General features: G+C 39.1%; 1 protein-coding gene across 7 annotated transcripts in view; it reads left to right on the top strand.

Annotated features, from left to right (window-relative positions):
* The first annotated feature begins 10330 nt into the window (after window positions 1-10330).
* ClpX (Caseinolytic protease chaperone subunit) overlaps window positions 10331-27626 on the top strand; it is a 360525-nt gene continuing 343229 nt past the window's right edge. The window contains exons 1-3 of one of the 7 annotated variants that reach the window (XM_067137796.2): window positions 10331-10444; window positions 10538-10671; window positions 11449-11568. In XM_067137796.2, the coding sequence (XP_066993897.1) occupies window positions 11496-11568 (73 nt within the window). In that variant the 5' untranslated portion in view covers window positions 10331-10444; window positions 10538-10671; window positions 11449-11495. The other 6 variants (XM_067137795.2, XM_067137797.2, XM_067137799.2 and 3 more) reach the window with 6 other exon arrangements.

Genomic DNA, 27626 nt, shown 5'->3' with positions numbered 1-27626 from the left:
AGACAGGATTATCGAAATGGAGTAATATCTAGTTTGAATGATAGCTAGAAAGAAGAACATACTATCACCAAAAGAACACTAAATTTTGTGTAGTATAGAAAAAGTCATTTTCAAAAGAATATTGGATATATTGAGTTTTGAACAAAATGAATTGATATATTTAGCTTTGAAATAAAAGGATGTTGTATTTAGCTATGGAAAGCAGGATATTTAACACAATCCCATGTATTTTTCCTAATTCATGATATTTAATGTGAACATAATATTAATAGGTACAATATGAAAGAAAATACCTTAATTTTTTAAATGCTCATTTAGTTCTCAATCAAATTATGATTGTCATAAAATGACCATAAGACACTGCGCATATGTATATATCCGAGTTGATGTGCAGAATAGACAGTGCAGCCAATGCTTCCGGGCTGAATACTATTGAAGTGAAGATTGTAGTGTTGTCATCTGTCATAACACAATGAAAGTAATATATCAGAAAAGTGAGAAATTAAAACACATACATTGATGGATATTTTCAGTTTCAGAAAAAAATAGGTTGCTGTGTATTTTAGAGCGTGGATACATTGACTTCCGGTGCAAAATATTATAAGTGATGGATATATTCGGTTTTGAAAGAAAAGCATGTTTTCTCACAGCCTTATCAATGGGAAATTTTAACGTTTGATTAGAAAACATTTTACCATCCAATGTAAATGTGGGAAATGTTACAGAATCAACCGAAAAACAATTTTAATTTTTTTGAGATATTCACTTTTGAAAACAGGGTCCTCATTTTACTACGGGCTAACAACAGGAAACTGAGCATTAAGTCGATCATGAGTACTGTATATACATAACAGCTGATGCAGACCATAGAGTATTGATTGCGGACAACGCAGCACGATGCAAACAAAATATGCCAAGAACAATTTTAACACTACCTGAGCGGCAGAAATGGGAACCGAGAGCAGTTGGACCCCTAGAAGCTGCTGGTATATACGTTGCCTACTAGATATACAAGGCCGGGACATAGCTATTAATTTGTCGCTGAAAAAGCGGCCCGACCGTGTTCAGGTGTCAGGTTTCCGTTCTGTTCTTGGCGGACTTTTAACAGTGTGATATGCGGAGTAATTGTGATGCTGTGTTGATTTTGTGCAATTTATTGTGAATATTGTTTCTGTCGGTGAGTGTCTGTGAGGTTGCGAAGAAGGTGCACTGTTGTGTAACTCTCTGTATTTCGGATGACACTAAAAAAGCATGAAAATTGACGTTCCATAGTTTCCTTTCCGAGTGCGGTTTAAGGGAGAAATGGAAGCAAACTATTTCTACGCAAGCAGTGGCGGCCGGTCAGTACGTGCTACCGGGCTCCAGCACGTAGCTTGAAACTGTAAGGAATATTATTTATGTACAGTGAAATTTTCCTGGTGCCTTTTCGTTTTTTGAGTACGATATGAATTTGTGTTTTGTGAAAATCAGGACGAGATCTGTCGAACACCTAGCGCCGTTCTCCCGAGGAACAAGGCTCGTGCTCATGTGAAGTGAGCCCTTGCCTGTAGCCTGGAGGAAGCAATACGCAGGCGCAGCCAAGCTTGCAACACTCCCCCTAGCCGGCGGAGTATACCATAAACCGGGATCAACTTTCACTGATCCCGTCTATAGTTACTTCCTCTCCCGCAAGGGGGTAGAAGTACTCGATGTCTCCTGCTACCTTGATGCTCACGGCCGACTGGATCCCTCGCTGCGCTCCTTAGCTAGCTAGAGCGACGCATCAAGTCGGCCGTGTGATGTTGAACGTGGTAAGCGAGTCTGCCACTAGAGAGTAGCATCGTCTGGGCTCGAAAGTAAAGCGTAAGCGGAGGCAATCTATCTCACACATGCTTATTAAAATATCCATCTTCCTTTTGTGTCAAAAATAAGGAATTCGTAGGTGAGTCAAAGAATCTTTGAGTGACCCTAAATGTGATCCCGCATTACAATGTAATTTACTCTGGTGAAATGAAATAGCGTATGGCTTTTAGTGCCGGAAGTATCCGAGGACATGTTCGACTCGCCAGATGCAGGTCTTTTGATTTGACGCCCGTAGGCGACCTGCGAGTCGTGATGAGGATGAAATGATGATGGAGACAACACATACACCCAATGATGGTTAAAATTCCAGACCCAGCCGGGAATTGAACCCGGGATCCCTGTGACCAAAGGCCAGCGCGCTAACCATTTAGCCATGGAGCCGGACATTTACTCTGGTAATAGGGGAGGTCTCAATGAATCAGTCGGCAGCTCTTTCAGTTGCTTTGTGCGGTTTTTAATCTCGCGGATATATTACTGGTGCGTGTTTTTTCTGTCATTGTGTTAGTGCTCAAGTTTATACGGAGATTTATCAAATTATTTATCCACTGCAGTGTATATAAAGTGAAATTAAATTAGTGTTCTTAGTGGGGATCTATATTCCCACGATTCTATTTGCACTGATGTAAGTTGCGCCATTAGGTTAGTAAAAACAATATTTCTCGAATGAATTATTTATCTCGTAGACAGTTGTCGAAGAATTCATCTGCTTCCAAATTAATGTTGTTTTTGTTTGTTCTGAGTTATAAATTGTGAGAAATGTATTATTATTATTATTATTATTATTATTACCAAGTTTGAAGTATGCGTTGTTCATCATGGCAATATGCAGATTTAAAACAGCGTATTTAGCTTGTTTTTTGTAGCACGTAGGACGATTTTTTTCACGAGCCGCCACTGTACGCAAGGTAATATAGTAGGATCTCTTTAGGTACCTAGCAATTCTTCTCATAAAACGGATTTCAGTGTAAGCACATCAATTAAACTTCCTTCTGTTTTCATTGTGTATCCTGTTCCCAAACAGGAAAATGTCAAACGCAGGAAGCGTCCAGCTTCCAAAAATGATGTGTTGTCATCAAAATTTAGTAAAAGTTCCGATTCAGATAACGATGAATATACCATATTTTCATACGTGAGCCACAAACGAAAAAGGAGTAAAAGTCTCGTTTCTATATCAAGGAAAGTCTACGAGTATCTCTGTTAAAACTAAAAACATACACGGATGAGAAAATGAAATACCAGATTACAGAAAATAATCTGTAAATTGAGAAGTAGCATACGGTTAATGAAATCAGAAAGAGTTTTACGGTATCTGAACTTGCCCAAAAAGCAAACCAAATTGAAAAGCATGCTAAAATTGGTCATTTGGGAGCTTTATTCGTGTTAGAACGAATTAAATTTTCTTCTTCTTTCTTCACCCGTTTACCCTCCAGGGTCGGTTTTTCCCTCGGACTCAGCGAAGCATCCCACCTCTACCACCTTAAGGGTCGTATCCTGGAGCACCAGACTTTGGGTCGGGAGATACAGCTGGGGAGAATGACCAGTACCTCGCCCAGGCAGCCTCACCTGGTATGCTGAACAGGAGCCTTGTGGAGGGATGGGAAGATTGGAAAGGACAGGCAGGGAAGAGGGAAGGAAGCGGCCGTGGCCTTAAGTTAGGTACTATCCTGGCATTTGCCTGGAGGAGAAGTGGGAAACCACGGAAAACCACGTCGAGGATGGCTGAGGTGGGAATCGAACCCACCTCTACTCAGTTAACCTCCCGAGGCTGAGTGGACCCCTTTTCAGCCCTCGTACCACTTTTCAAATTTCGTGGCAGGGCCGGAAATCGTACCAAGGCCGCATTAGATAGACAGGCCACAAGGCTCGACCGTGACGTCACGCCAGTGGCTGGCGTTCAGCATGGTAGTATACGGCCCGCTCTCACTGTCTCCATGATATTATTAATTTATTGAACCTTAACGATATAACTGAACACGCCTTTACTTGTGGTTTTATTTAGGCTTGTGCACTACATCAGTTTTATGCGGGGGAAAACTAGCGGAACAGTTTATGTACATTTATTTACGTAAAATTAAGCTGACATCTGTCATTTGTAACGGAACACGGTTTCATGCAAAAGATTAAAACCCATAATACGTATGAAAATAGTTTTAATGTTACTATGCAAATACATGATAGCAATTCACAACAATAGTCTGGAACCTTTCTTAGAAATTAGGCTTCAACTTAAAACTTATCTAACAATTCTTAAGGTTTCAGTTTATCAATTTTCCTTTTCTTTGCCGATTTGTGGCTATCATTACTTGAGGATTTCTTCTTCTTAGCAACGAGTTTGTCTGCGATAACTTTTCTATAGTTAATATATTACAAAAGATGTATATACATTTGTCAACGTAATCTTTAAAACTACTTCTACAACCACTGCATGTTTCAAACATGACGTTTTCATTTCCCAGAACTTTGTTGACAAGCAAAATCAGAATGTTTCTTTGAGAATCACCATGTAAAAACCCCGATTCAAATTTATCTCTTATAAGTACACTAAATAATTTAAACTGTGTGATCAAAATGTTAACAATAAAATCTGATGGATATTTCAAAGCTCTCCGGTCAATTATATTGAAATAAAAATTGATCTCCGGCTTTAACACATCTGACGTTACATTATCATTATTTAACAATAAAATATCTTGACAATTTATACATGTACAATTTTTCATTATTATTTTACAAATATATCCACCAATATAAACTAGACCCAACAAAATATTTTCAGATACAATAATATCATTTAACTCAACTACCACATTTTCAAAATGTGAAATGTCTCTTGGTTTGAAGCTTTTACAATCTGAGCTCTTGCAATCCACATACTTACTTAATGAAATATCACTAATAGGGATGGCTACATGTTTAGCAGAGTATGCATTTATTACCGTCAGGGCTTTCAATTTTCGTTCTGACTCAAGGATTTGCTTCACTGAAATATGGTAGCAGGCACCACTCATTTCCCTGTACTGCCCAAATCGTGCTTCCAGTTCGTCAGTTTGAAATTTCCCTAACAATACATACTTGAATCCTAAACTTGTTTTCAAGAAATTTATTAACTCTAAAATAGTTTTTGTAGTATGAACTAAGGCTGTTTGAGTTTCATTAGTAAGTTTTCCTTGACGACTCTCTGTTTTTTGTGTAATCCCCCCTTGAACAGACAGATTATCCCATCTAATTAACCATGTTAAAAACTTGCGCAGAAATAAAACATTGTCGTCATGAATTGAAAATATTGCGTTACCATGAGGGTCGTTAAATCTGTCGCCTTTGAAAGCATGCTTAACATTAACAATCTTCCACCACTGAAGAATTATTTCTAAGAATACAGCTGAGCTTTTAAAACCATCTCCATTTTTATTTTATCAATGTGTTTTAAAGCGGCGACATTTTGTCACTCTAAAGAAGTTGGGTACAACACTTTTTGGTTCAGGGCAGGAGCAAGCTTAACTACATCATTCTCTTCTCCTCTGTGGAGCTGTTTAAGGTGACCAATACTAGCAAAACATTTTTTATCTGACTCAGGGTTGTCAAAGTCAGGGAACACGAAAGTTTGTAAGTTATCGGCCTGATTAAGCCAGTTATTTCTTAAGCTTTTAAATAAATGAACAGTATCGAACATTACAAAAATCTTTTGTGTTTCGTCAAATGGATTTTGAAAAGTGGTTTGTAAATTGCTTTTGCACAGCTTTTCAAACATTTTTCTATTAACACTGTTATTATCAAAAATTATGCATACTACCGTATAACCTATATCTGTTAATACTTTAAGGACTTGCAAAGTTAGTTCTTCTAAGAAATGTGACGTTAGATTCTTACATGGAAACAAACCAACAACGTCTTTATTTTTTAAGAATGGATGACAACATAAAGGTTTGTACAGTTGTAGCTAATGTTGCGTTATTTTCTCCACTTTTACTACTAAAAGCAACTCCCTCTACCTTTCCTCCTTTATAGTTAAGCTCAGGTTTTACATAGACTTCATCCAACAACAAGTTACAAAATCGTTCATGTTCATTTAACAATTTTACTTTCTTTTTCAAGTAATTCCAATGTGAATCATCTATACCCGAATTTTCCGTGCCTAGTTTTGAGGTAAAAGACTGCAAATACACAGGGTGAGGCATTGTAAGGAACGTTGACTGTCTCATCTTCTTATACGCCCCAGGAAATGCGAAAAATATTGAAGCGAACCATGTTATTAACATACAGGCGTAAGACACTTTCTTTGCAAAGGCTAAATTTAACTGTTCCTTGCAAAATTCTAATTTATCAGTAATGATACAGTCATCAACTTCACTTTCAATTTCATCGATTATTTTGTTCACAGTTTCTATTTTGTCGTGGACAGTCACTTTTGATTCAAAAGCAAGACTAAACAGGAAGTTACAGATACTTTCCAAAATTGACCATTTTAATATCTTGCCCCGTTACCTAATGCACGTATATCAGGGTTATCATTCATGAAAATACCATGTTTTATGGCTTTAAAATCAAGAGCATCGTTTAATGTTAAAGAAGTACCAATTTTCGGAATATTTTCCTCAGTCATATAAATTTTGAAAATACATAGACTTTGGCCGTCGAAATTAACTAAAACTTTGTCAAAATCTAATTTGCACTTAGTAGTGAAATTACCTTTAACGTCATCGAAGTCCTTGATCCTGTCATCTTCTTCCTCAGCTTTCTTTCTTTCTTTCTTCTTCCCGTTTTTCAATTTCTTCTTGTCTTTGAATAGGAGTTTTCCTCGGTCTTGGAAGATTTTTAGACAGATAGGCAGGCACATTTTCAAACTTAGTAGGAATAGCATCGTTTTAGAGTTTTAAACGATTACGTTTTACTGTTAAAATAGACCCATCAGGTCTTTTAACAGAATCCTCCCTAATTACGAAACGTTCGTCGAAGTGTTTTATGCACACAACTGAGCTTGCTGAAGGGACAAATTCTGTTCGATGGATGCCTAAGATCCACTTTTGTTTCCGAACCAAATCAGTAGGAAATGTAAACACTGAAATGCCGGGCTCTTCTGAACTATAGTTGCTTCTGCAACCAGGTACACAACACGACGTGGGCATAATTCACAATGTTCACACACGTTTAAGCCATTCAACACCATTGATAGCCTTACTGGTGCGATGTTCATATCAGCCTACAAGTCACTGGCGAAAAATGAAGCGGATGGCTCTTCGTGTGACGTAGCGCCGGAAGTGGAGGGGGAGCCTTATGGCCTGTATATCTAGTTGGCCTTGATCGTACCCGGACCTCTGGGGGTGACAGCTAATCACACTAACCACTACACCATAGAGGCGAACACAAATTTAATTTTACGGGAAGAAAAAAGAGAAATACGGTGAAACGACGCTAAGTATTTGCATACCGGGAATAACATCGCTCACCAAACAGCGGCATCAATACGAATGTCAAAATATCAGATGTGCGGAGGAAAAGATTGGATCGCGGATAATTGGTGAAAGGACGATTAAACCCAAAGTTATTTATGACCGCAATCTCGATCCGCTTATCGGATACTCTGAGGCACAATTAAAGTAATCGGTAAGAAGTGACAAACTCGCTATTGGATTTCTCTGCTTCTTTCGTGAATTACTTATTTCGTTTAAGCATATTGTAAGAAATACGTTGTAGAAAATAAGTCAAACAATTGCTCTTGGTCTATCTTTGATCTCATATCTGTTTGCTGCCCTCTGAAATTAATAGTTTTAATGAATTTGTATAGTTTTTCGTATTCGAACGTGTTGCGATGTGCGGGCAAGACCAAGGTCCGTCTAGGGAGGTCAAGTCACGAATGCTACTTATGGAGCCGCCATATTGGGTCTTTAAGCGAGCGTAACCAAAGACAAGTGTATTCGAATTTAGAGGATTTCGGTAACGTATATTGAAATAGAAACAAAATACCAACTATTTTTCAGAAAGAATTTAATTGGGCATCTACTGGTCATGAATATATAACTGTATAATACTTAAATGATATGAATAGATTCACAGCTGTTTGAATAGGAAGATAATTAAGAGCCTGAAATTCTTTCTTTTTTCTTTTTTGAGATACAAGAATCAACAGAAAAGCTCGTTCTTCTCTTTTACTTCCTTACAACTTGGTGTTACTGTGTTTCTTATTAATATCATCTGTCAAATACGTAATCTTATTGACAGAAACATAGAAATATGTACAGTACCTGTGTCATATTATGATTACTGGTACATGAAATACTGAACTTGAAGTACTGTATTTAAAGTACTAAACGACTGTTGTAATAAATTACCTTCAGCGCTTTCTTAATTAAGAAAATAATTTCCGATACTAGTTTCTAAAAGGTTACCCCAGTATGTTGACAAACACTGAATGCATCTTGAGTTGAGTGCATTAAATTATGGTAACTGTTGTTATCCATTCATGTGGCATTTCTTTGGGTTCTAAGGCAAAAATATTCTGCACATATGCAACAAGAGTGATGTTCTTAGCTACTCTTAACTAGTTTATTGAAAACCCATGCAGCTATATTGTACAAAGTGGTTGTGGTGATTATTGTTTTAAGAGGAAGTACAACTGGACAACCATCCTCTACAAGCACTAATCATAAGAAAAAAAATGGACGGGGACCAAAACTTCGAAAAATGAAGGTATCGGCAAAAGTAAGATGAAGGCCACAAAGTGCGTGGAAATGAAAAACTTCCTAGGCCTCGAATGCGCTAATGCCGTCGTGGTCGGAAAAGAACAAGTGTTGACCAGGGGAGGTCGGATGGGCTAGAATAGTGAAAGCAATTGCAAGACTCAGCAAAGGGCCTCGTAGTCACAACCCAAAATAGATTTCCCCGTGGGTGGGAGCAATAGAACAACACACACGGTCTCCCCTGCCTGTCATAAGAGGCGACTGAAAGGGGCGTCAGGCGCTCCTATCTAGGAAGCGTGGGTTGGCGACCACGGGGCTATTGGCTGAGTCTTAATATTCATGCATATAATAATAATGGTTAAGAAAATTAAAGCCATTGGTAGACACGATTCCATAAGAAATAGAAATTCAGTCACTATTAAGTTGAGTTAACCTAGGTTAGGCTGTTTTAGGGATTACATTAGGATATTTTGTTAGGCTACAGTACATTAAATTACAGTAGTTGGTTAGTGCGAGTGTTGTGATCTTTAAGTATTTGTCCAGCCATATAATGTACTCTATAGAGCATTTAAGATGAATAATATTTAGCTGTAAACAATAACTACAGTACACTATAAGACTGCTATTATCAATAAAATTGTTGTAATGGTGGCCAGCTGGACAAAAATTGTTGGTTTGAAGTGATATGCCTATTGTTTGTTGTGATTATACTTCGTAAATGAACAGGAACAAGCATTTCAAATATCTGTGAAACATTTCTACGTTGCATGTAGGGTTAAAATGATACTGTCTGTGGTTTACATGAAAAGGAATGGAATGAAATGACGTTTTGCTTTTCGTGCCAGGAGCGTCTGAGGACAAGTTCTGCTCGCCAGGTGCAGGTCTTTTGATCTGACTGCCGTAGGCGACCTGCGCGTCGTGATGAGGATAAAATGAAGATGAAGACGACACATACACCCAGCCCCCGTGCCAGCGAAATTGACCAATTATGGTTAAAATTCCGAAACCTACCGGGAATCGAACCTAGGACCCCTGTGAGCAAAGGCAAGCACACTAACCATTTAGCCATGGAGCCGGACACATGAAAAGGAAATTTTCATAAACATCAATACTACTATTACACATTTCCTGTTACTTTTCTTGCTTGTTTTAAAAGACAATTCTCTTTCTTTGGGAGGTTTCCTATTATATGTCAAAGACTTAGGTGGATTAGGGACGTTGTAAATTGTTGGGATGGAATTCCAGTTGAGTAGTTTCCGTCCCTCTGCCCTCTTTAGTTCAAATTGCGATTCTTCAAAATTATGCTAGAAGAAAATACATAATAAGACCTATAAATATAAAACATTGTTCATATAAACATATTATTATTCAGGGATAATACGAATGTATAGGCCTAACTTCACTAACCTCGCACAAGACGGAATTACCTGTAGGTTGCCATTTGTCACTCCTACAGTTTTGTACCCACTGAGCTCTCCTTTGCTTATCTCTCGGGAAGGGAAACACTCTAATTCCGTCAGTTGTCTTATTTTGACAATTTGGAGCGGCGCAGTATCCCGTTTTCCTTCAAAATACAAGTAATAACTCACATCATTACATCAGGCACGCCCACATAACGATATTTGAGACCCAATATGGCCGCCACCGCAAAGGATTGTGGTAGCGTGACCAGACCTTCCTAGACAAACCTTGGGCAAGACAGAATAGTAAAGAGAACTCTAGCGGCACTTGCCGGAAGTATCTTGAGGGCGTGTCTAGTGTGCTGTATTTCCCGGCCTTGTGTATCTTGCACAGAATTCTGTGCTCGGTGGTATCTCGTAGGCAACGGTATAATCAACCAACGAGAATAAACGTCGTTAGATGGTGTCAGTGGTCCTATCTCACAGTGCTATCTACAGACTTATTACTGAACCTTGACGTAAACAGAGGTTTGGCTTGTTTGTTTTTTATTGTAGTCATACGAAATTTATGGTGTTGGTGTTCAAATTACTTTCTTCTTCTCATGGTCATTTTTGTTCCAGATTTCCGAATTATTCGCATGATACATGCCTGTGCATGTTATGGAGGAACTAAACGCTTTTTCATCCTGAGAAGGGTGAAAAATTTGTGCATCGCGTGACGTCATAACCTAATGATAAACCTTGGCCCATCCAAGGTCGGGTCTTTTAACCAGTATTTTTTGTTTGTTTGTTTATGCTTGTTTAGGCCAGTACGTTGATGACAGTTGTAGTGTCTGGTGGTGTTGATATACTTATAACCGTATTATTTCATAATATTAGTTGTTTAATCTTTGTGAAGTGCTGACATTTTTTTTTAAGAGTTAGTAAATACAGTAAAAATGTTTTAATTTTATTTCGTCGGGAATGTATGCTGCTTTTACTTCATAGCAGGTGACTTTGTTGATATCTTTAATGAAATACGTGAACAGTTTGGTAGCTAATCTGTATTTACCACATGTTTTGTAATCTTCAAAATGGTAGTGGTGTAACACAAATAACATCAGTATGAATGCAGATTTCTGAGCGATTTGTTGGCTTCGATACCTATTGTATTATTGCGTAAGAAGAACGTGATACCCCAGTTGTGTTTTAGTATGGGGCAGCAGATTCTGTTTCAGTCGGTCTTCGGGCCTTCCTTCTTCTAGGCTAGATATTTGTGAATCAGTACTTTTATTTTGTTTTAAACAGACTTCATATCACTACATACTGGAGAGAAGTATGTATACTGTATATTTGTCATTTTGAGACCTCTCATTTCTGATTTCAGATTGGGATACTTTAGCAATAGGCTATGCAATGCATGGATGTTATAGAAATGGGTACTTTATGCCTATCAAATAAGTTAATTATGGAATATTGATATATAAAATGTTATTATTTTCACATTTCTGATAACATTCCTTGTTCAAATATCGCTATTATTATTATTTCAGGCTACGTACAACCCCATCGATATTAAAACTACCATAGAAGAAACAGTATGGGAAGTGTGAGATGTGGTTTGGTTTCTGCTAGTAAAATTGCCATTACACATTCAAGAACATGTCAACATGGTGAGTAGACCTATACATTCATTATTATTTGTAGTTCTTCCATTAGCAATTCTATAGTTCAACCAAAACGTGTAAAACTATATTCGGGATCAACCGACATTGGTCCCTAAAGGAGAAACCTTACCATCTGACCCGTTACTACTGAGACTAAGGATTTATAGTTATTTTGGTGGTGCTTTCATATCCGGTATGCGTATTTAGGGAGGAGAAAAAGCATAGAATAATGTGTAGCCTGATACCTTAGCAGAAAGGAGATCTTTTCTTCAAGTTTGCTAGAGACATATCATCCTACCCGTAGAAATATTTTTACCTACATAGAATGAAAACTGAGATTGTGTAAATTAATCAACAATCAGTCAATCAATGATCTACATTTAGGGCTGTTGCCCAGGTGGCAGATTTCCCATCAGTTGTTTACCTAGTCTTTTATTAAATGTTGCCTGGCTCCATGGCTAAATGGTTAGCGTGCTGCCCTTTGGCCACAGGGGTCCCGGGTTCGATTCCCAGCAGGGTCAGGAATTTTAATCATAATTGGTTAATTTTGCTAGGATGGGGGCTGGGTGTATATCATTTCATCCTCATCACAACGCGTAGGTCGCCTATGGGAGTCAAATCAAAAGACTTGCATCTGGTGAACCGAACTTGTCCTCGGACACTCCCGGCACTAAAAGCCATAAGCCATTTCATTTCATTCTTATATTTTCAAAGGATTTGGAAATTTGTCAGTCATTTCCCTTGAATAATTACTATATGATTTTTCACGAGAGTTTAATCCTGATGTAAACAAGGCATGTCCACGCCTCAGCCAAAGAAAGAGTTGTGATTCGCTGAGCGTGTAGTATCGACCTCCGCCCCGTCAACGTCTCGTGTTCGAACGTACAATGCTGCGCATATTACCTAAAATAGACGAGGAACAGTTTTTGAGCTGTGCGAAACTAAACAGAGGGGTCTAAAGGGAGATCTACTGCTGAAGATTAGGGCCTACGTTATTTATTTATTCATTTCTGAATATTAAAGAAAGCTATCGTAGGCTAGAGCACCTCTTGCTCCATTTCTCTCACTGTGAATACTGACACTGACAGCTGCTGCAAGATGCAACACCTTATCTCCACACTGTACAGCTTGGGACTTTCCCTCGCTATGAGAAGACTTCCTGCATTACACCACGTCTTCTGCCTTCATATCTCGTTATTTAATCACTGTTTTATTTTAAAAAATTATAGATACACACCGGTATATATGACAACCATATTTTAATTTGATTACGTACTCTTTCAGACTATCTAAATGTAATAAACTAAGATAAAATTAAATTAATGCCACGTACTAATTTTCTTCGAGCTCGCATACAGTCCAGTGAGTGCGACGGTTGCTTCTCCAATCAACTACGTCTGTGTCCACGTGCAAAGCCAAGGTGCTCCACCTATTTGTTTACATCAGGATTAAACTCTCGTGAAAAATCATATAGGTACAATCTCTTACTCCTCGTCCTATATATTAATATTTGTTCTCTTGAATTCCAACTTTACTGTATCTTCATATTATGATCTTTGCTAATTTTAAAAGCTCCACTCAAGCTTATTCCACGTCACCTCTCCACTGACAGCTCGGAGCATACCACATTATCGAGCATCTTGTCCTCTTACTCCCAAGTCTTCCCAGCCCAAACTTCACAATATTTTCGTAACACTACTCCTTTGTCGGAAATCACTCAGATCAAATTGTGCTGCTTTCCTTTGGATCTTTTCCAGATCTCGTATCAAGTATTCCCGGTGTAGGTCCCTTACTCTAATTGAGGTCTTACCAAAGACTTATATGCCCTCTCCTTTACATCCATACTCCAATCTCCAAATACCCTCATAACCGTGTGAAGACATAGATCTGTAAACTTTATTTACAACCACATAGATCCAAGAAGTGCCAAATGTCGCGCTTGCTACTCAATGAAATATCAGGAGAATGCCAGTGTCTATCCCTATAGTGCCTAATCAGTTAAAACAACCCTCACTGACACATATGGATCGAGTACGAAAGTGAAGGCAAAAGTCTTTCATAAGCTTTATCTTCATCAGGAATTCCTTCCAGCGAGCCGAGTAGTATGCTTAAGAATGATTCCTCATTAACTGGAAATGACTCATTCAAGCAAAGGGCAGTGAGATATTCAGCTGTTCTTCCCAACTTCCCGCCTGCAATCTCAGATGCCGTGAAAACACTTAGGGATGGGTGATCTAAAAACAGAACGGTGCTGTTGGAGCCATTATCTTTTACTTCCATAAGAACTTGAGGATAATCTTGGTGCAGAGTTTGCAGTGAATAAATTGAAAATAATTTTTTAGAAAATATCCTGCCAAGTGATGAACTAAACATCTCTGTGTATTATCAGTGAAATGCGACCAGTTTCTTTCTTGCTATTTGCCAGCCAAAATTCCTATTGTCTCCAATAGATCTTGCATAATGTGTAACCACAGGTCCCCTACATTTTATAAAAAATAATACTGTGCATTTAGAAATTGTCATGGCATATGTCAGATGTGAGGCACTGCGGCCAGTTTTTATAAGATTTGTGTTGTGTCGCTATTTGTCATGACCAATGGTCTAACCAGTCCGCATGGTTACACTTAAATAACGGGGGTGAATTTTTAAGAAAGACAAAATCTCACAAAAATTATGGAAATGATGCCTAAAGTAGCTTAAAGGAGAGATCCTTCCTTTATGCTTACCAGGGACCCACCAATCTGCCCCTAGAAGTATTCTTACTGTTATCCTCTGAAATGTGACCTTTACCTGTGTTCCTATTGGCTGGAGAGTAGTTTGCTATTGCTCTGATAGAGCTGACATCATGTGTGGCCCGTGGGTGCCACATTCCATAAATGTAATCAAACCACAGAGTTTGAAAGTGACACATCATAGCATGTACCTGCACTCTCCATGACTTACTATGGTAGAAATTCAGTATGACTTACCACACTTTTATAGCATGATAAGAATGCAGTATGTTAGAAATTTTAACTAGAATACCATGTAGAGGAGAGATGTGTTCACTGCGACAGCCAAGAACCCACTCGCCATCCCCCAAAAATAATTTTGCTCTTATAACCTAATACAATTTATCACGTGCCATAGTCCATCGCCTAACTACGTACAGCATTTCCATTGGGTGTGATATGACATCACTCCCAGCAATGAAGTAAAATGAATTCCATTACCAACCCCCGCACAAGAAATACACAACTGCACAATAATACACAAGTCCTATGGAGGTGTCTTGCGAGATACTAGAGGCCTAGGGCCCCTTCGTGTTTCTAACCTGGGGGCTTACGCCCCCAGACCCCCTTTGCTTGATCCAGACCAAAGGCCTAACCAATCCAGACCAATGGCTTTGTCACTAACCTACCCTAACAAATCCAGACCAGTTCAAAAGTAGAACCACTGGAGGTCTCACGTGGGATACTAGAGGCCTTAGGGCCACTTCCCAGCTTCTTCCCCCAGACCCCCTTTGTTTAATCCAGACCAATGGCCTAACCAATCCAGACCAATGGAGGTGTTACGCAGGATACTAGAGGCCTAGGGCCACTTTGCGGCTTCTCGCCTGGGGGCTTACGCCCCCAGGTCCCCTTTGCTTGATCCAGACCAATGACCTATCCAATCCAGACCAGTGACTTTGTCACTAACCTACGCTAACCAATTCAAAAGTAGCGTCGCTGTACTAGAACTAGTTCTTTATATCAACAGTTGGCAGCTCTATTCACCGCACGATCACGCCCATCGCGAGACGCGAGCGAGAAAGAAACAAATTACAGTGCAATCACTATATTAACTTAAGTGAAATTCACAGATTATTTACTTAATCACAGGTTAACAAAATGGTTGAATTGTAGAGTTTGTGAGAGCGATCTCAAAGTTAAAGTATGGGGAACTAAATTGATTTTTGTGTCATTAATTGAAGTTTTGTCTATTGTTCAATATAGAGTGTGCTGATCTCATATACTTTAACGTCCTTCTTATTAGCCAATATTTGCACAGGGGATACTAGAGGTGTGCGAGTTGCTTCATGGCTCAAACCTGGGGGCTGACACCCCCAGCCCAATGGTCTTCTGGTCTTGTGACTACCTGGACCCAATGGTCTTGTCACTAGCCAGACCTAACTAATCCAGTTAGTGGTCTTGTCACTAGCCAACCTAAGTTTCTAAGTTGGCAGCCTTGTATAGCTCACTGTGACATGTGAGCCATGCCACATTGAATCCTTAACCTCACTTTTCTACACCCGTTAGTAAACTTTTTACCATCTAGACGTCCATCACCATAGTGTAACGGTTGGCACTATTAGCTGCCGTTCTCAGTGGCCCAGGTTTGATTCCACATACTGCCAGAAATTAAGACTGGCAGGAGGGTTGGTACATGGTTAATATGGTACATACACCTCGCCTCCAATGGGGCTGTGCCTGAAAAGAGCTGCACCACCTCAGGAGAGGACACCTGTTTACTTAACACGTTGAGTGCCGAGCCGATTGTAGCACACTATTCCACTGGTGCCAGGCATGTTTTTGAATTGCATTCCGCTGGTGCCAAAGCAATTGTACGCGTTGTAGACTGTTTATATAATCTTGGGATGTATTTATATGATGTACTAAGTAAATTTTATCTCACCATACCACGGTCATGCGTGACGCCATATGGTGTCACATCAATTTTTAGGAAAGATAAAATATAGCGTGACGCCATATGGTGTCACAGAATTTTTTGACATGGAATGTTCAATACGAATTTCCAATACGGGATATTTATTTCCTAATTCAAATTAACGCAATATTTATGAAAACCTAGTAAAATGCAAAACAAGTACTTATATTGCATTACATATTTTTGTGAACAGTTTTCTGATAACTCTAAACAATGAAAATATGCGTCTCGGCATGCCCGAGTTCTTGTTACTCGTTGTAATTTTTCAAACCTTATTGGCATCGTTGTTCAAACATCGTCCTTTGTACACTTGTTTCATGTGCTGTTTTCATATTTACGTTTTGCACATCTGATCGGGAAGTTAAGGGAAACGCGCTAACTGTACGCTACCTGGCTGCTGGCGCAACTCGACGCAGCCCGGTTGGTTCACGTCCGATGCTTCGCTCCTCCCTATTTCTCCGCCAAACCCCGATACTCCCGTGGTACTTCTAATTTTATGACTATTTATTTGCTCAATTTTGGCATTTAAACTTGCGCTGGGTACATGCAGTTTTCACCTTGGCATTCTACTGCCTCCCACGAATATTCCTACCAAATTTCAACCGAATCCGAGTGTAACACATGTATGTGTTCCCTCGTAAGATTATTACCAATATCTTCCATTTTTTTATATTTTTGCACAACTATATAAACTGAGTGATAATACGTACGTAAACGAGGAATAAACAAAGCCTGGCGCGCTTTCACCTGTGACAAAGACCACTGGCCAGTCAGTGGCTTCGGAAGAATACTGTGGCGCCACATGGTGGCATACAGTAAAAATACATAGCTGGAATAGACCCTGAAGTTCGCCCTTCACGTAGTACCAATTTTACGCGCATAGATGTCACAGCTGATTATCTACGGCGCATCGCCTGAAACTCAACTGTGCCGCCATATGGCGTCACGCCAACTCTGATTTCAAGAACGGTGTGCCGCCATATGGCGTCACGCCATCTCATATTTGTAGACCACCGTGACGCCGTATGGCAGCACGTGGCACCCAACGTGTTAAACATCTAGACCAGTAGTTTTGTCATGGGATAGTAGAGGCCCATATGCCACTTCGCAGCCTAACCTGGGTGCTTACGCTTCCAGACCCCTTTTCCTTGCCATGCAAGTCTGGGTTCAGTGTTCTTTAATGTTTTGTCACTGGGGTAAGTTAGTTGGTTAACATGCTGACGTGCTGTTGAGTGTCTTGCGACATTATTCGAGCCACACCATGTTGGAACCTATCTTTCACCCACCGGGTATGGAAGCTTTACCGTTTTTCGTAAATGGTGGGTTGTGTGTTGCATTACCAGCCATAGAATAAGGATACCCTGATCATCTATGAACCATCTGGCAATTATCTTTCTTAACTTGCATGTGGGAAGCATTCTACGTGGTTTGAACTGTTGCCGTCATTCGTTTAGTGTCGTGAAAGTTACTAACGGTACATTTCAGAGTGTCTTCTTCTTTTGGTGCCTATCCGTTTCGGATGTTGGCGATCATGATGGCTATTTTAGTCTTGTGTGTGGCAGTGCGGAACAGTTCAACTGATGACATATTGCACCAGCCTCTAAGATTGTCAAGCCAAGATATTCTTCTTCTTCCAGGACCTCTTTTGCTGTTGATTTTCCCCTGGAGTATTTTTTGGAGTAGGTTGTATCTATCTGTGTTGCGCATTATATGTCCCAGATACTGCAGCTTTCGGCATTTCACTATCTTGATCAACTGAGGTGTTGTGTTCATCCTTCTCATTACTTTCACGTTTGTAATTCTCTGGGTCCAAGATATTCTCAGGATCCGCCTATAAAGCCATGTTTCAAAGGCCTCCAGCTTCTTCTCTGTGTTTTTATTTAAGGTCCATGTCTCTACACCATATAAAAGAACAGAAAATACATAACAGTGCAGAAGTCTGATTTTAGTCCCTAAAGTTAGATTGTGGCTTTTAAACACATTACTCATTTTCTGGAACACACTTCTTGCTTTTCCAATCCGTACCTTGACTTCTTGTGAGCAATCCCAGTCTTCATTTATTATGGTTCCAAGGTATGAATATTGTTTTACCCTTTCTATACTCTTTTGATTTATAACCAAGTTACCGGGCGAGTTGGCCATGCGCGTAGAGGCGCGCGGCTGTGAGCTTGCATCCGGGAGATAGTAGGTTCGAATCCCGCTATCGGCAGCCCTGAAAATGGTTTTCCGTGGTTTCCCATTTTCACACCAGGCAAATGCTGGGGCTGTACCATAATTAAGGCCACGGCCGCTTCCTTCCAACTCCTAGGCCTTTCCTATCCCATCGTCGCCATATTACCTATCTGTGTCGGTGCGACGTAAAGCCCCTAGCAAAAAAATATATAACCAAGTTTATTGATTAATATTTTACTTCCCTGTAGGGTTTAGCGGTCAATAATTAAACTAAACTTAACCATACTGGGCATGTTGGCCGTGCGGCTGTGAGCTTGCATCCGGGAGGTGGTGGGTTCGAATCCCACTGTCGGCAGTCCTGAAGATGGTTTTCCATAGTTTCCCATTTTCACACCAGGCAAATGCTAGGGCTGTACCTTAATTAAGGCCACGGCCACCTCCTTCTAACTCCTAGGCCTCTCCTATCCCATCGTCGCCATAAGACTATCTGTGTCAGTGCAATGTAAAGCCACTAGCAGAAAAAATCTTAACCATAAAATTTCATTTCTTCTTTCACATGTATCATACAGTGGCATTTTCTTGACTTAAGCACCAGTACTTTCTGTGTGTAAGCAAAGTGTATATTTGAACACCACATTTGACATAGATTTTTTTATAGGTTTGTGTGTGATGGAGTATTGTTACCTCAGACCTTGAATGGCTGCTTATTTCAACTTCTTTCCACCTTTACCTCCTCAAAATGTCAGTAATATTTAAGAACATGCAGGCTCTCTGTATAGTATACTAACTAGCCCTAATTGAAGGCAATATTATGCACACATATTCACTGTAAACTCTCTTGCAAATAACCATGAAACTATCCTCCATGGCAGAAAAAAAAAAAAATTGCATACATAAATTCAATTTATGGAGTTGTTCGAGGTAGTATGACTTTAGAAGTCACATGCTTTTCAGCTGCTATATTTTGATTTATAATAATCTTTTGTTGGCATACTGTGAGCCTAGCCAAAGTGAGCTGGTTTTTACTAGCTACTAGCGAGAAGCAGTGTTTGTAGCTTAGCAGTAGTTACAATAATCCCCATCCTCCCCTTGTTTGCTGTTTTCTACGAAGTGGTGCACGGCCTATGCACAGACTGATACGGCTTTATTGTTATTGTCCTTGTTGTCTGCCTATTGTCCCCTGTTGCTGCAAAGCTGTTGTGACTATGTATATTTTACCATTGTCAGTATGGAAGCCGTAAAGACTTGGTTTAGATGTGTGAAGTACTCAGCGAGATGTATTATCTTCAACAAAGAATTGCTATACTAGAGTTGTACGTATCTGCCAGTTCATTAAAGGAAGCATGGGACAGCATTTTCGCAAACAAGTTTCTTGGCATATAGAGCAGTATACAGGATTTGGTGGAAAAGAGGCATACTGCAGGGTCAGTTGCAAACGCGAAAACGAATCAAGTCCTGTCTGTTTGTACACTTGCTCTAAAGTCGGCATGTAAATTGTCGCAACAGGTGAGTGTTTTGCATAGGTCTTGTCAACATGTTTTACACAATATAGGGTTGAAGCCCTACAAAAACACGTGTCCAAAGACTGAAGGAGGAAGGCAAGGCAAAAAAAAAGAAACTCTTCCCTTCACGAAAAGCTAATATGTCTTTCAATAAATGAAACCCAAATATTGATAACGAATGATTTATTTGCATCATTTCACAGAGCATCTTTAGCGACCAAGGCCTATGGTAACGACTGATGTGATGTCACTTCTGTCACACATTTTGTCATGTTATGTGACACAAATTTTCAGATGACTTCCAAGCATAAGACATATTCATATCAACATGTGATTACTGCACTAGACTACTTCAAACAGTTGTGAGTAAATTGTGGGATTTGCTGTTGTATTTCATGTGAGATGAAACCTGGTTCCATCTGACAGGACATGTGAACTTCCAAAACACCGGATATTGGTCAGCGAACAATCCCTATATGATTAATGAGAAACCTCTTCATAATAAAATGTTCAGTGCGTGGTGTGCTGTGTTTGCAAGTTGGATTGTAGGTCTCATATTTTGTTAAACAACAGTAATCACTGATGTGTATATGAGAATCTTTGAAGATTATTATGCACAGTTGGCACCCAGCTCGTACACTGACTTTCAGCAGGATGGGGTGACCTGTCATACTTCATGCAAGTCAATCTCGCAAATTCATGAAAGATACCCAGAAGAAAGGACTGTTGGCAGAGGATAGTGGACACCACAAATATTGTACCTATCTACTTTTGATTTTTGTCTGTGGGGCATTCTGAAAGGGAAAAGTGTATGCAAAGAAGCCAAGAACATTAGAAGACTTGAAGGACAATATTCATGATGAAATTTTGATAATGATAACATGTTAAGGTGTGCCTAACAGTGCATTGAAGCACAAGGTCATTTTCAGCACCTAGTGTAAAAGACAAGATCATTTCAGTAAGTAAAAGACCTTTTTTCTTTTATTTGCTGTTGGTATCTGCTTATGGCGGGCCGATTTTTTGTGCGCACACACACGGACACACTCTTAACTGACATTGGATAAACCAATGAACCCGGTGAATAATGTTGCTTCGGTTTCCCTCAGTCATGGGGACCCAAGCTGCTTCCTGCCCCACCTGCTGGTGAACAAGTTGTAACTTGTTTCATATTTAAAATCACGCACAACAGCGGATGCTCTTTTGTGGTCAGTATATAGCATAGTATGTTTTGAAATATTGTTTAAAATATACTACACTAGCAAGATACCCGTGCTTCGCTACGGTATTATACTGAAATTTATAATTGAATGCTTATTGTTTTAGATATATAATCCGCCGAAATTCGCGATCTGACTCGTTCTCTGCGAGAATCCACCAAAATTCCCGATCTATTATTTTACGGCACGTTTCCTCCCATTTTTAAATCTTCCTTTCCAGCAATCGATTTCGTACTTCCCGGGTTAGGCTCAGGTATTCCTCCAGGTCAGTTGGGTCCGTAAATCTTTGCCAACTTTTCCTGTAATATTTTTAATACGGATATAATCCTTCAGGAGATCCGGCGTGCTGTCATACTGGGTGCCTTGGCGGCACTGAACCCGCGACCGGACTGCATTCTTAGTCATTACCCGTCCAGGAGCCGTTTCCATCGCGGTCCGCAATTTGACGACGGTCCGGATTATTATTATTATTATTATTACTATTATGTGTTGCTGGAATGACTGATGACAGGGAAAACCGGAGTATCCGGAGAAAAACCTGTCCCGCCTCCGTTTTGTCCAGCACGAATGCCACATGGAGTGACTGGGATTTGAACCACGGAACCCAGCTGTGAGAGGCCGGCGCGCTGCCGCCTGAGCAACGGAGGATCCTTATAAGTACACTAATAACAGTAAAATCAATTGGTCTCACCTCCTTCTACACCCCACCCCTGTTAAGTTTATTTACAGCCCGCCCCCCCCCGAAAAAGAATTAAAAGGATGCTTGTTTCTTTATGTTTAAGGGAGATTCTAAACACCAATGTTCACGTCTATTACCTTCAGTTTTGAGATATAAGTATCCACATAAAAATAATTTACTTTTTTTCACTTCATTTCACAATAATCTCTCCTCCCCCTAAATGAATTTTCCAGCAAAAAAATACTTGTTTCTTTAATAGTAAAGGATCTTCTAAATACCAATTATCACGACTCTAACTTCTTCAGTTTTTGATTTATGTGTCCTCATGAAAGGAATTCAACTCCTTTACACTCCCGCCCTCCAAGATGGTTTCCCCACCAAAACGCCTTTTTCTTTGTTTTTAAAGGAGATCCAAATACGAATTTTCACGTCTGTAACAACTTTAGTATTAGATGTATGTATTCTCATACAATTGTCAACTAATGTTTCAATTCTTTCACCCCCCCCCCCCTTCATTGGATTTTCCGAGAATACGTGTTTCTTTACTTTTAAAGCAGATTGCAAATATCAAATTTCACGTCTGTAACATCTTCATTTTTGAGATATCAGTAGCCTAATTAAAAGAATTCATCACCATTTTCAGTCACTTTACCCCCCCCCCCCCCCCCCCGCCTTTCACCCAAGTGGTATTTCCAAAAACTAAAAATACACTTTTCTTTATGTTTAATAGAGATAAAAAAATACTATTTTTCACTTCTGTAACATGTTAAGTTTTTTAGATATCCGTAAAAATTATCATTTTAAAATTTCACCCCTTCTGGGTTCCCCTTAAGTAGAGTTTCCAAAAACAAATAACCTATATTTCTTTACATTTACAGGAGATTTACACCCACTGTTTACGTCTGTAACATTTTACGATTCCAAGATATTCTGTAGATATAGTCTTTCAAAAAATTCACCCCAATTTGTCACTCCTGTTTAACCGCCATTAATTGGCTTTTCCAAAAACTAAAAAATACGTCTTTATTTTTAAAGGAGATCCCGTATGCGAATTATCAGTTCTGTAATATCTTTCGTTTCTGAGATATGTGTATCCTCATTAAAGGCATTCAACCCATTTTTCACCCTTTTACACCCCTCCTATTAGGACTTACTGGAAACAAAAAAATACGTGTTCCTTTATTTTTAGAGGAGATTCTAACCACCAATTTTTACATCTGTAAATTTTAAAGTTTTAAGATGTAGACACACTCATTTTAAAAAATTCACCCCCGTTTTCACCCCCCAATATTTGGATTTTCCAAAAACAAAAAAATACCTGTTTCTTTACTTTTAAAGTAGATCCAAAATACCAATTTTCAGGTCTGTAATATCTTCAGGTTCTGAAATATAAGTATCCTCATGAAAGGCATTCAACCCATTATTCACCCTTTTACACCCTTCCTATTGGGATTTTCCGAAAACAAAAGAATACGTGTTTCTTTATTTTTAAAGGAGATTCTAAATACCAATTTTTACATGTATAAACTTAAAAAGTTTTGAGATATAGATACACTAATTTTAAAAAATCACCCCCTTTTCACCCCCCCATTAATTGTATTTTCCACAAACAAAAAATACGTGTTTATTTATTTTTAAAGGAGATCCCAAACACCAATTTTCAGGTCTGTAATATCTTCAGGTTCTGAAATATAAGTAGACTCATGAAATGCATTCGACCCCTTTTTCAACCTTTTCCACCCCTCCTATTAGGATTTTCCGAAGACAAAATATACGTGTTTCTTTATCTTTAATGGAGATTCTAAATACCTATTTTTACACCTATAACTTTTAAAAGTTTTGAGATATAGATACACTCATTTTAAAATATTACCCCTTTTTTACCCCCCTTAATTGGGTTTTCCAGAAACAAAAAAATACGTGTTTCTTTATTTTTAAAGGAGATCCCAAACACCAATTTTCAGGTCTATAATATCTTCAGTTTCTGAGATATAAGTAGCCTCATTAAAGGCATTCAACCCCTTTTTCACCCCTTTTCACACCTCCTATTGCGATTTTCCGAAAACAAAAAAATACGTGTTTCTTTATTTTTAATGAAGATTCTAAATACCAATTTTTACATCTGCAAACTTTAAAAGTTTGGAGATATAGATTCACTAATTTTAAAAATTCACCCCCTTTTCACCCTCCCATTAATTAGATTTTCCAAAAACAAAAAAATACGTGTTTCTTTATTTTTAAAAGAGATCAAAAGTACCAATTTTCAGGTCTGTAATATCTTCAGTTTCTGAGATATAAGTACCGGTATCCTGATTAAAGGCATTCAACACATTTTCCCCCATTTTCACCCTTTTTCACCCCTCCTATTGGGATTTTCTGAAAACAAAAAAATACGTGTTTCCTTATTTTCAAAGAAGATTCTAAATACCAATTTTTACATTTGTAAACTTTTAAAGTTTTGAGATATAGGTGCACTCATTTTAAAACTTCACCCCCCCTTTTCACCCCCTTAGCAACGGAATATCCAAAAATCCTCTCTTAGCGAGCACCTACATCTTAATATGAATGTATCCCCAAAATTTCATTTCATTATGTCTAGTAGTTTTGGCTCGGCGATGATGAATCAGTCAGTCAGTCAGGACAAGCTATTTTATATATATATAGATTAAAATGCTACTTAACCTAGTACTATAAATTGCTGGATAGGCCCTTTATTTTAATAATGTTAACTTAACTGACCATTTTGTTATTCAGCCAGAGATCTGGTCCTGAGCAGGCTGTAAATACAAGTTAACTTCTAATGCGTTGACTCTGACTTACAACCTCTTACAAAATGTAAATAACTTTTGGGCTGATTTCAGATTCAAATTGCCAATTGACTCAGTTGTTTACAAGTGCATAGTGGTATTAGGCCTATTTTTTTTTTTTTTGCACTATTTTCTTCTTACACATCATTCAGTATTGTAAACAAATTCATACAGAATTTTGGAATTTGTTAATTGACAACATTTACTTATAAACAAACATATTCTGTAGTTCATTATTCATCATCTTCTTGTAGTTTATCCAAAATTTTACACTCTAAAGTTCTAATTCTATAGCTTTTTCACTTTAATCTGCCATACGTTTTGAGATTCACATGGAACAGCCAGACGATGTCAACAATGAGAGGAAAGAAACTTACGGACCTACAGTTCTGCATTGTATAAACAAGTACCAGCACAAAGACTTCGAAGTGATTGATCTGTTAAGTGCAGGCACGGGATTCATTACAACCTATAGAAAATTCCAAATAGTCTCATAAACTACATAGCTACAGCCATGCTCTCTCTTTCCTAACATGTACCTGGTAGTGATGCAGGGTCTGCTTGTCTGATTACTGTTTGCCACTTCCATCTGCTGAGGGTGTCTTCAGATCTGAGGTCAATCTCTTCCATATCCTGATTGATTCTATCAAACTACCATTTCTTCAGGCAGCCTCAAGGTATAATTCATCACAGGGCGATTTTTGCCGTGGATTTATAATCACTTCTAGAGACATGCTTTGCTTCCTGTATTTTATTTGTAATAGATGTCGCTCTCATCCATGTCCTTACAACAGCATTCTTGTTGCGGTCTAGCCTTATAGCACGCATGGACCAATGCAACATTTTCATCTCCATTACATGGAGGGCCTACTTATGCTTTGTCGATGCTGGCCAGCATTCTAAGTTCTATAGAGCCACTGGATGAACAATTTGACTTGTATACTTTCCCTTACAGGTGCTTACATACTTTATCACAAAGCACTCCAGTGACTGGGCATCATTTCAGCAATGCAGCCTTTAGAAACGTCCCTCCATCCGGAGTGGTAAGCGAACCGAGATATTTAAATTGTGAAGTCCTAGTTAGATGATGACTTTCTATACTGATGCTACCATTGGTTTGTGTGTGAATATTGTTTTATCAGTTTTGAGACATTCTCGCTTAGACGGTCTTTCCAGCTAAGAGTCCAATCTTCTGAAATGTGAGAGTTTCAATCAGCAAGAAACATGTTAACAACATACTAGTTTGTCCATGAGTAAGGTGTTCGGATATCAGATTAGCAGTTGCTGTATCCATGCACAGGATGAACAGAAGTAGTGAGAGTGCTAATCCTCAGTGGACTTCAATATTGATAGGAAAAGGAGGTGAGATATTGCAGTAAATACTCCGAATTTACATCGCCCCAAAGCTTCTGGGCATGTATCCAGAGATTTCATGCAGTACCCTGTCAAAGGCCTTGAGATCGAGGAGTGAAAGGTGTAGAGGCTGATGTCTTTCCCTGTGTTTTATCAACAAGCAGGCGAGCAACATGAATTGCATCAGTTGTGCCGAGCCCCTTAACGAATCCACACTGCTTTTGGAAAGCTTGAACAAAGCTGCATAAGCAATAGTTCCATTGCCAGCTTGCTACTTAGAGGTTCATAGGTGAGGTCGGGAGACGTCACGAGTTGTCGCGCTATGAAACTATCATTTGTCTCCTGACCTGCGTTTGTTACATTCATAACCTCTTCGACATTTATTTCTTGAACATTATTCTTATCTTCAAAGGCATGTTTAGTTGTTTGAAAGTACTCACGAATGATCTTCACCGCTTCCTGCAGCTGTTCCTTCGTTTCTTTTTTCATATATCCTCCTGCGTCCGCTATGTCTTCAACGCTTTTCAGAGCACTTTTAAACCGTTGTTCAGCTTCGTCCGCCATCTTGTGAGAAACAAAATCTCTGTTCATTAGGGCTCCCTCCCACATAATCAGCTGAAGAATCTTCTTCCGAATTCCCAAAGATTTTTAAAACGATTTGCTGTATGGTTATAGTAGACGGCTTCTATGAATTTCGGTACTTGCTGGACTGTCTCGTATTATTCTTTCTTCTACGATGTTCTCCCGATCCTGAAGGCAACAGATTCTTTCTGTGCACTTCCCAAGTCTCTGCTTAATAGAAAGTCTTGTCGCATTTGTAGCATGAGATGGGAGTTTCTCTTCTGTGTGGTGTTAAATGTCTTGTCGCATTTGTCGCACAAAGTGAATGCTTCACCCCTGTGCGGTGATAGAATGTCTTGTTGCACTCTTGGCATGAGATGGGAGTTCCTCCTCTGTGAGTTCTGGAATGTCTAACCGCATCTGTTACAGGAGATGGAAGATTCCCTTGTATGTTGTGCTAGAAAGTCTTGTCGCACTTGCAACAAGAGATGAGAATTTGTCTTCTCTGCAGCCTGCGTTGGCAGCGTTACGATCTAGTGGTTTCGCTGTTCAACACACCGGCATGTAGTTCCAACATGCAACTAACCTTTTTGAGGTTAAAATTCCGCCAGTCTTACGGGTACTGATCTTCTCAATTTTCCCACACTTACGGGATTTTCGGTTGTTTTTCTTCCCTCACTTTTCTTCTCTGTTGTTAACAGCACTTCCTAAGTATGTAGGCTAGCCTTTTATCACTTTTAACACATATTTTTGCCGCGTTTTCGGGACCGTCCGACGATGGCCTCAGCCTAAATAATCACCACCACGGGCATGTCTGTTTGACCTAATAATCACAAAGGGCTTTAGATCAAAACACCTTGCCACCACAGTGAAAAAAGAAGCAGCAGTCATCCGTAAACACATTCCAGTACAATTAAATATAGAAAACGGTAGAAGTAGCAAATTAGAAGAAAGACGAAATATAACATTTGGCAAGACACTGGACATGGAAAAAATTAAAGGGAAAATGAAAGAAAAAGATAAGGTTGAAAGAGCAATAAGAGCAGGAAATATTGATGAGGCTGCTACATGGCTGAAATCAACTATA

This window comes from Anabrus simplex, chromosome 1, assembly GCF_040414725.1.
Source record: "Anabrus simplex isolate iqAnaSimp1 chromosome 1, ASM4041472v1, whole genome shotgun sequence".
Classification (NCBI taxonomy): Eukaryota; Metazoa; Arthropoda; class Insecta; order Orthoptera; family Tettigoniidae; genus Anabrus; species Anabrus simplex.
Note: the sequence above shows the minus strand (reverse complement) of the source record. Positions and strands in the feature narration are given on the sequence as shown.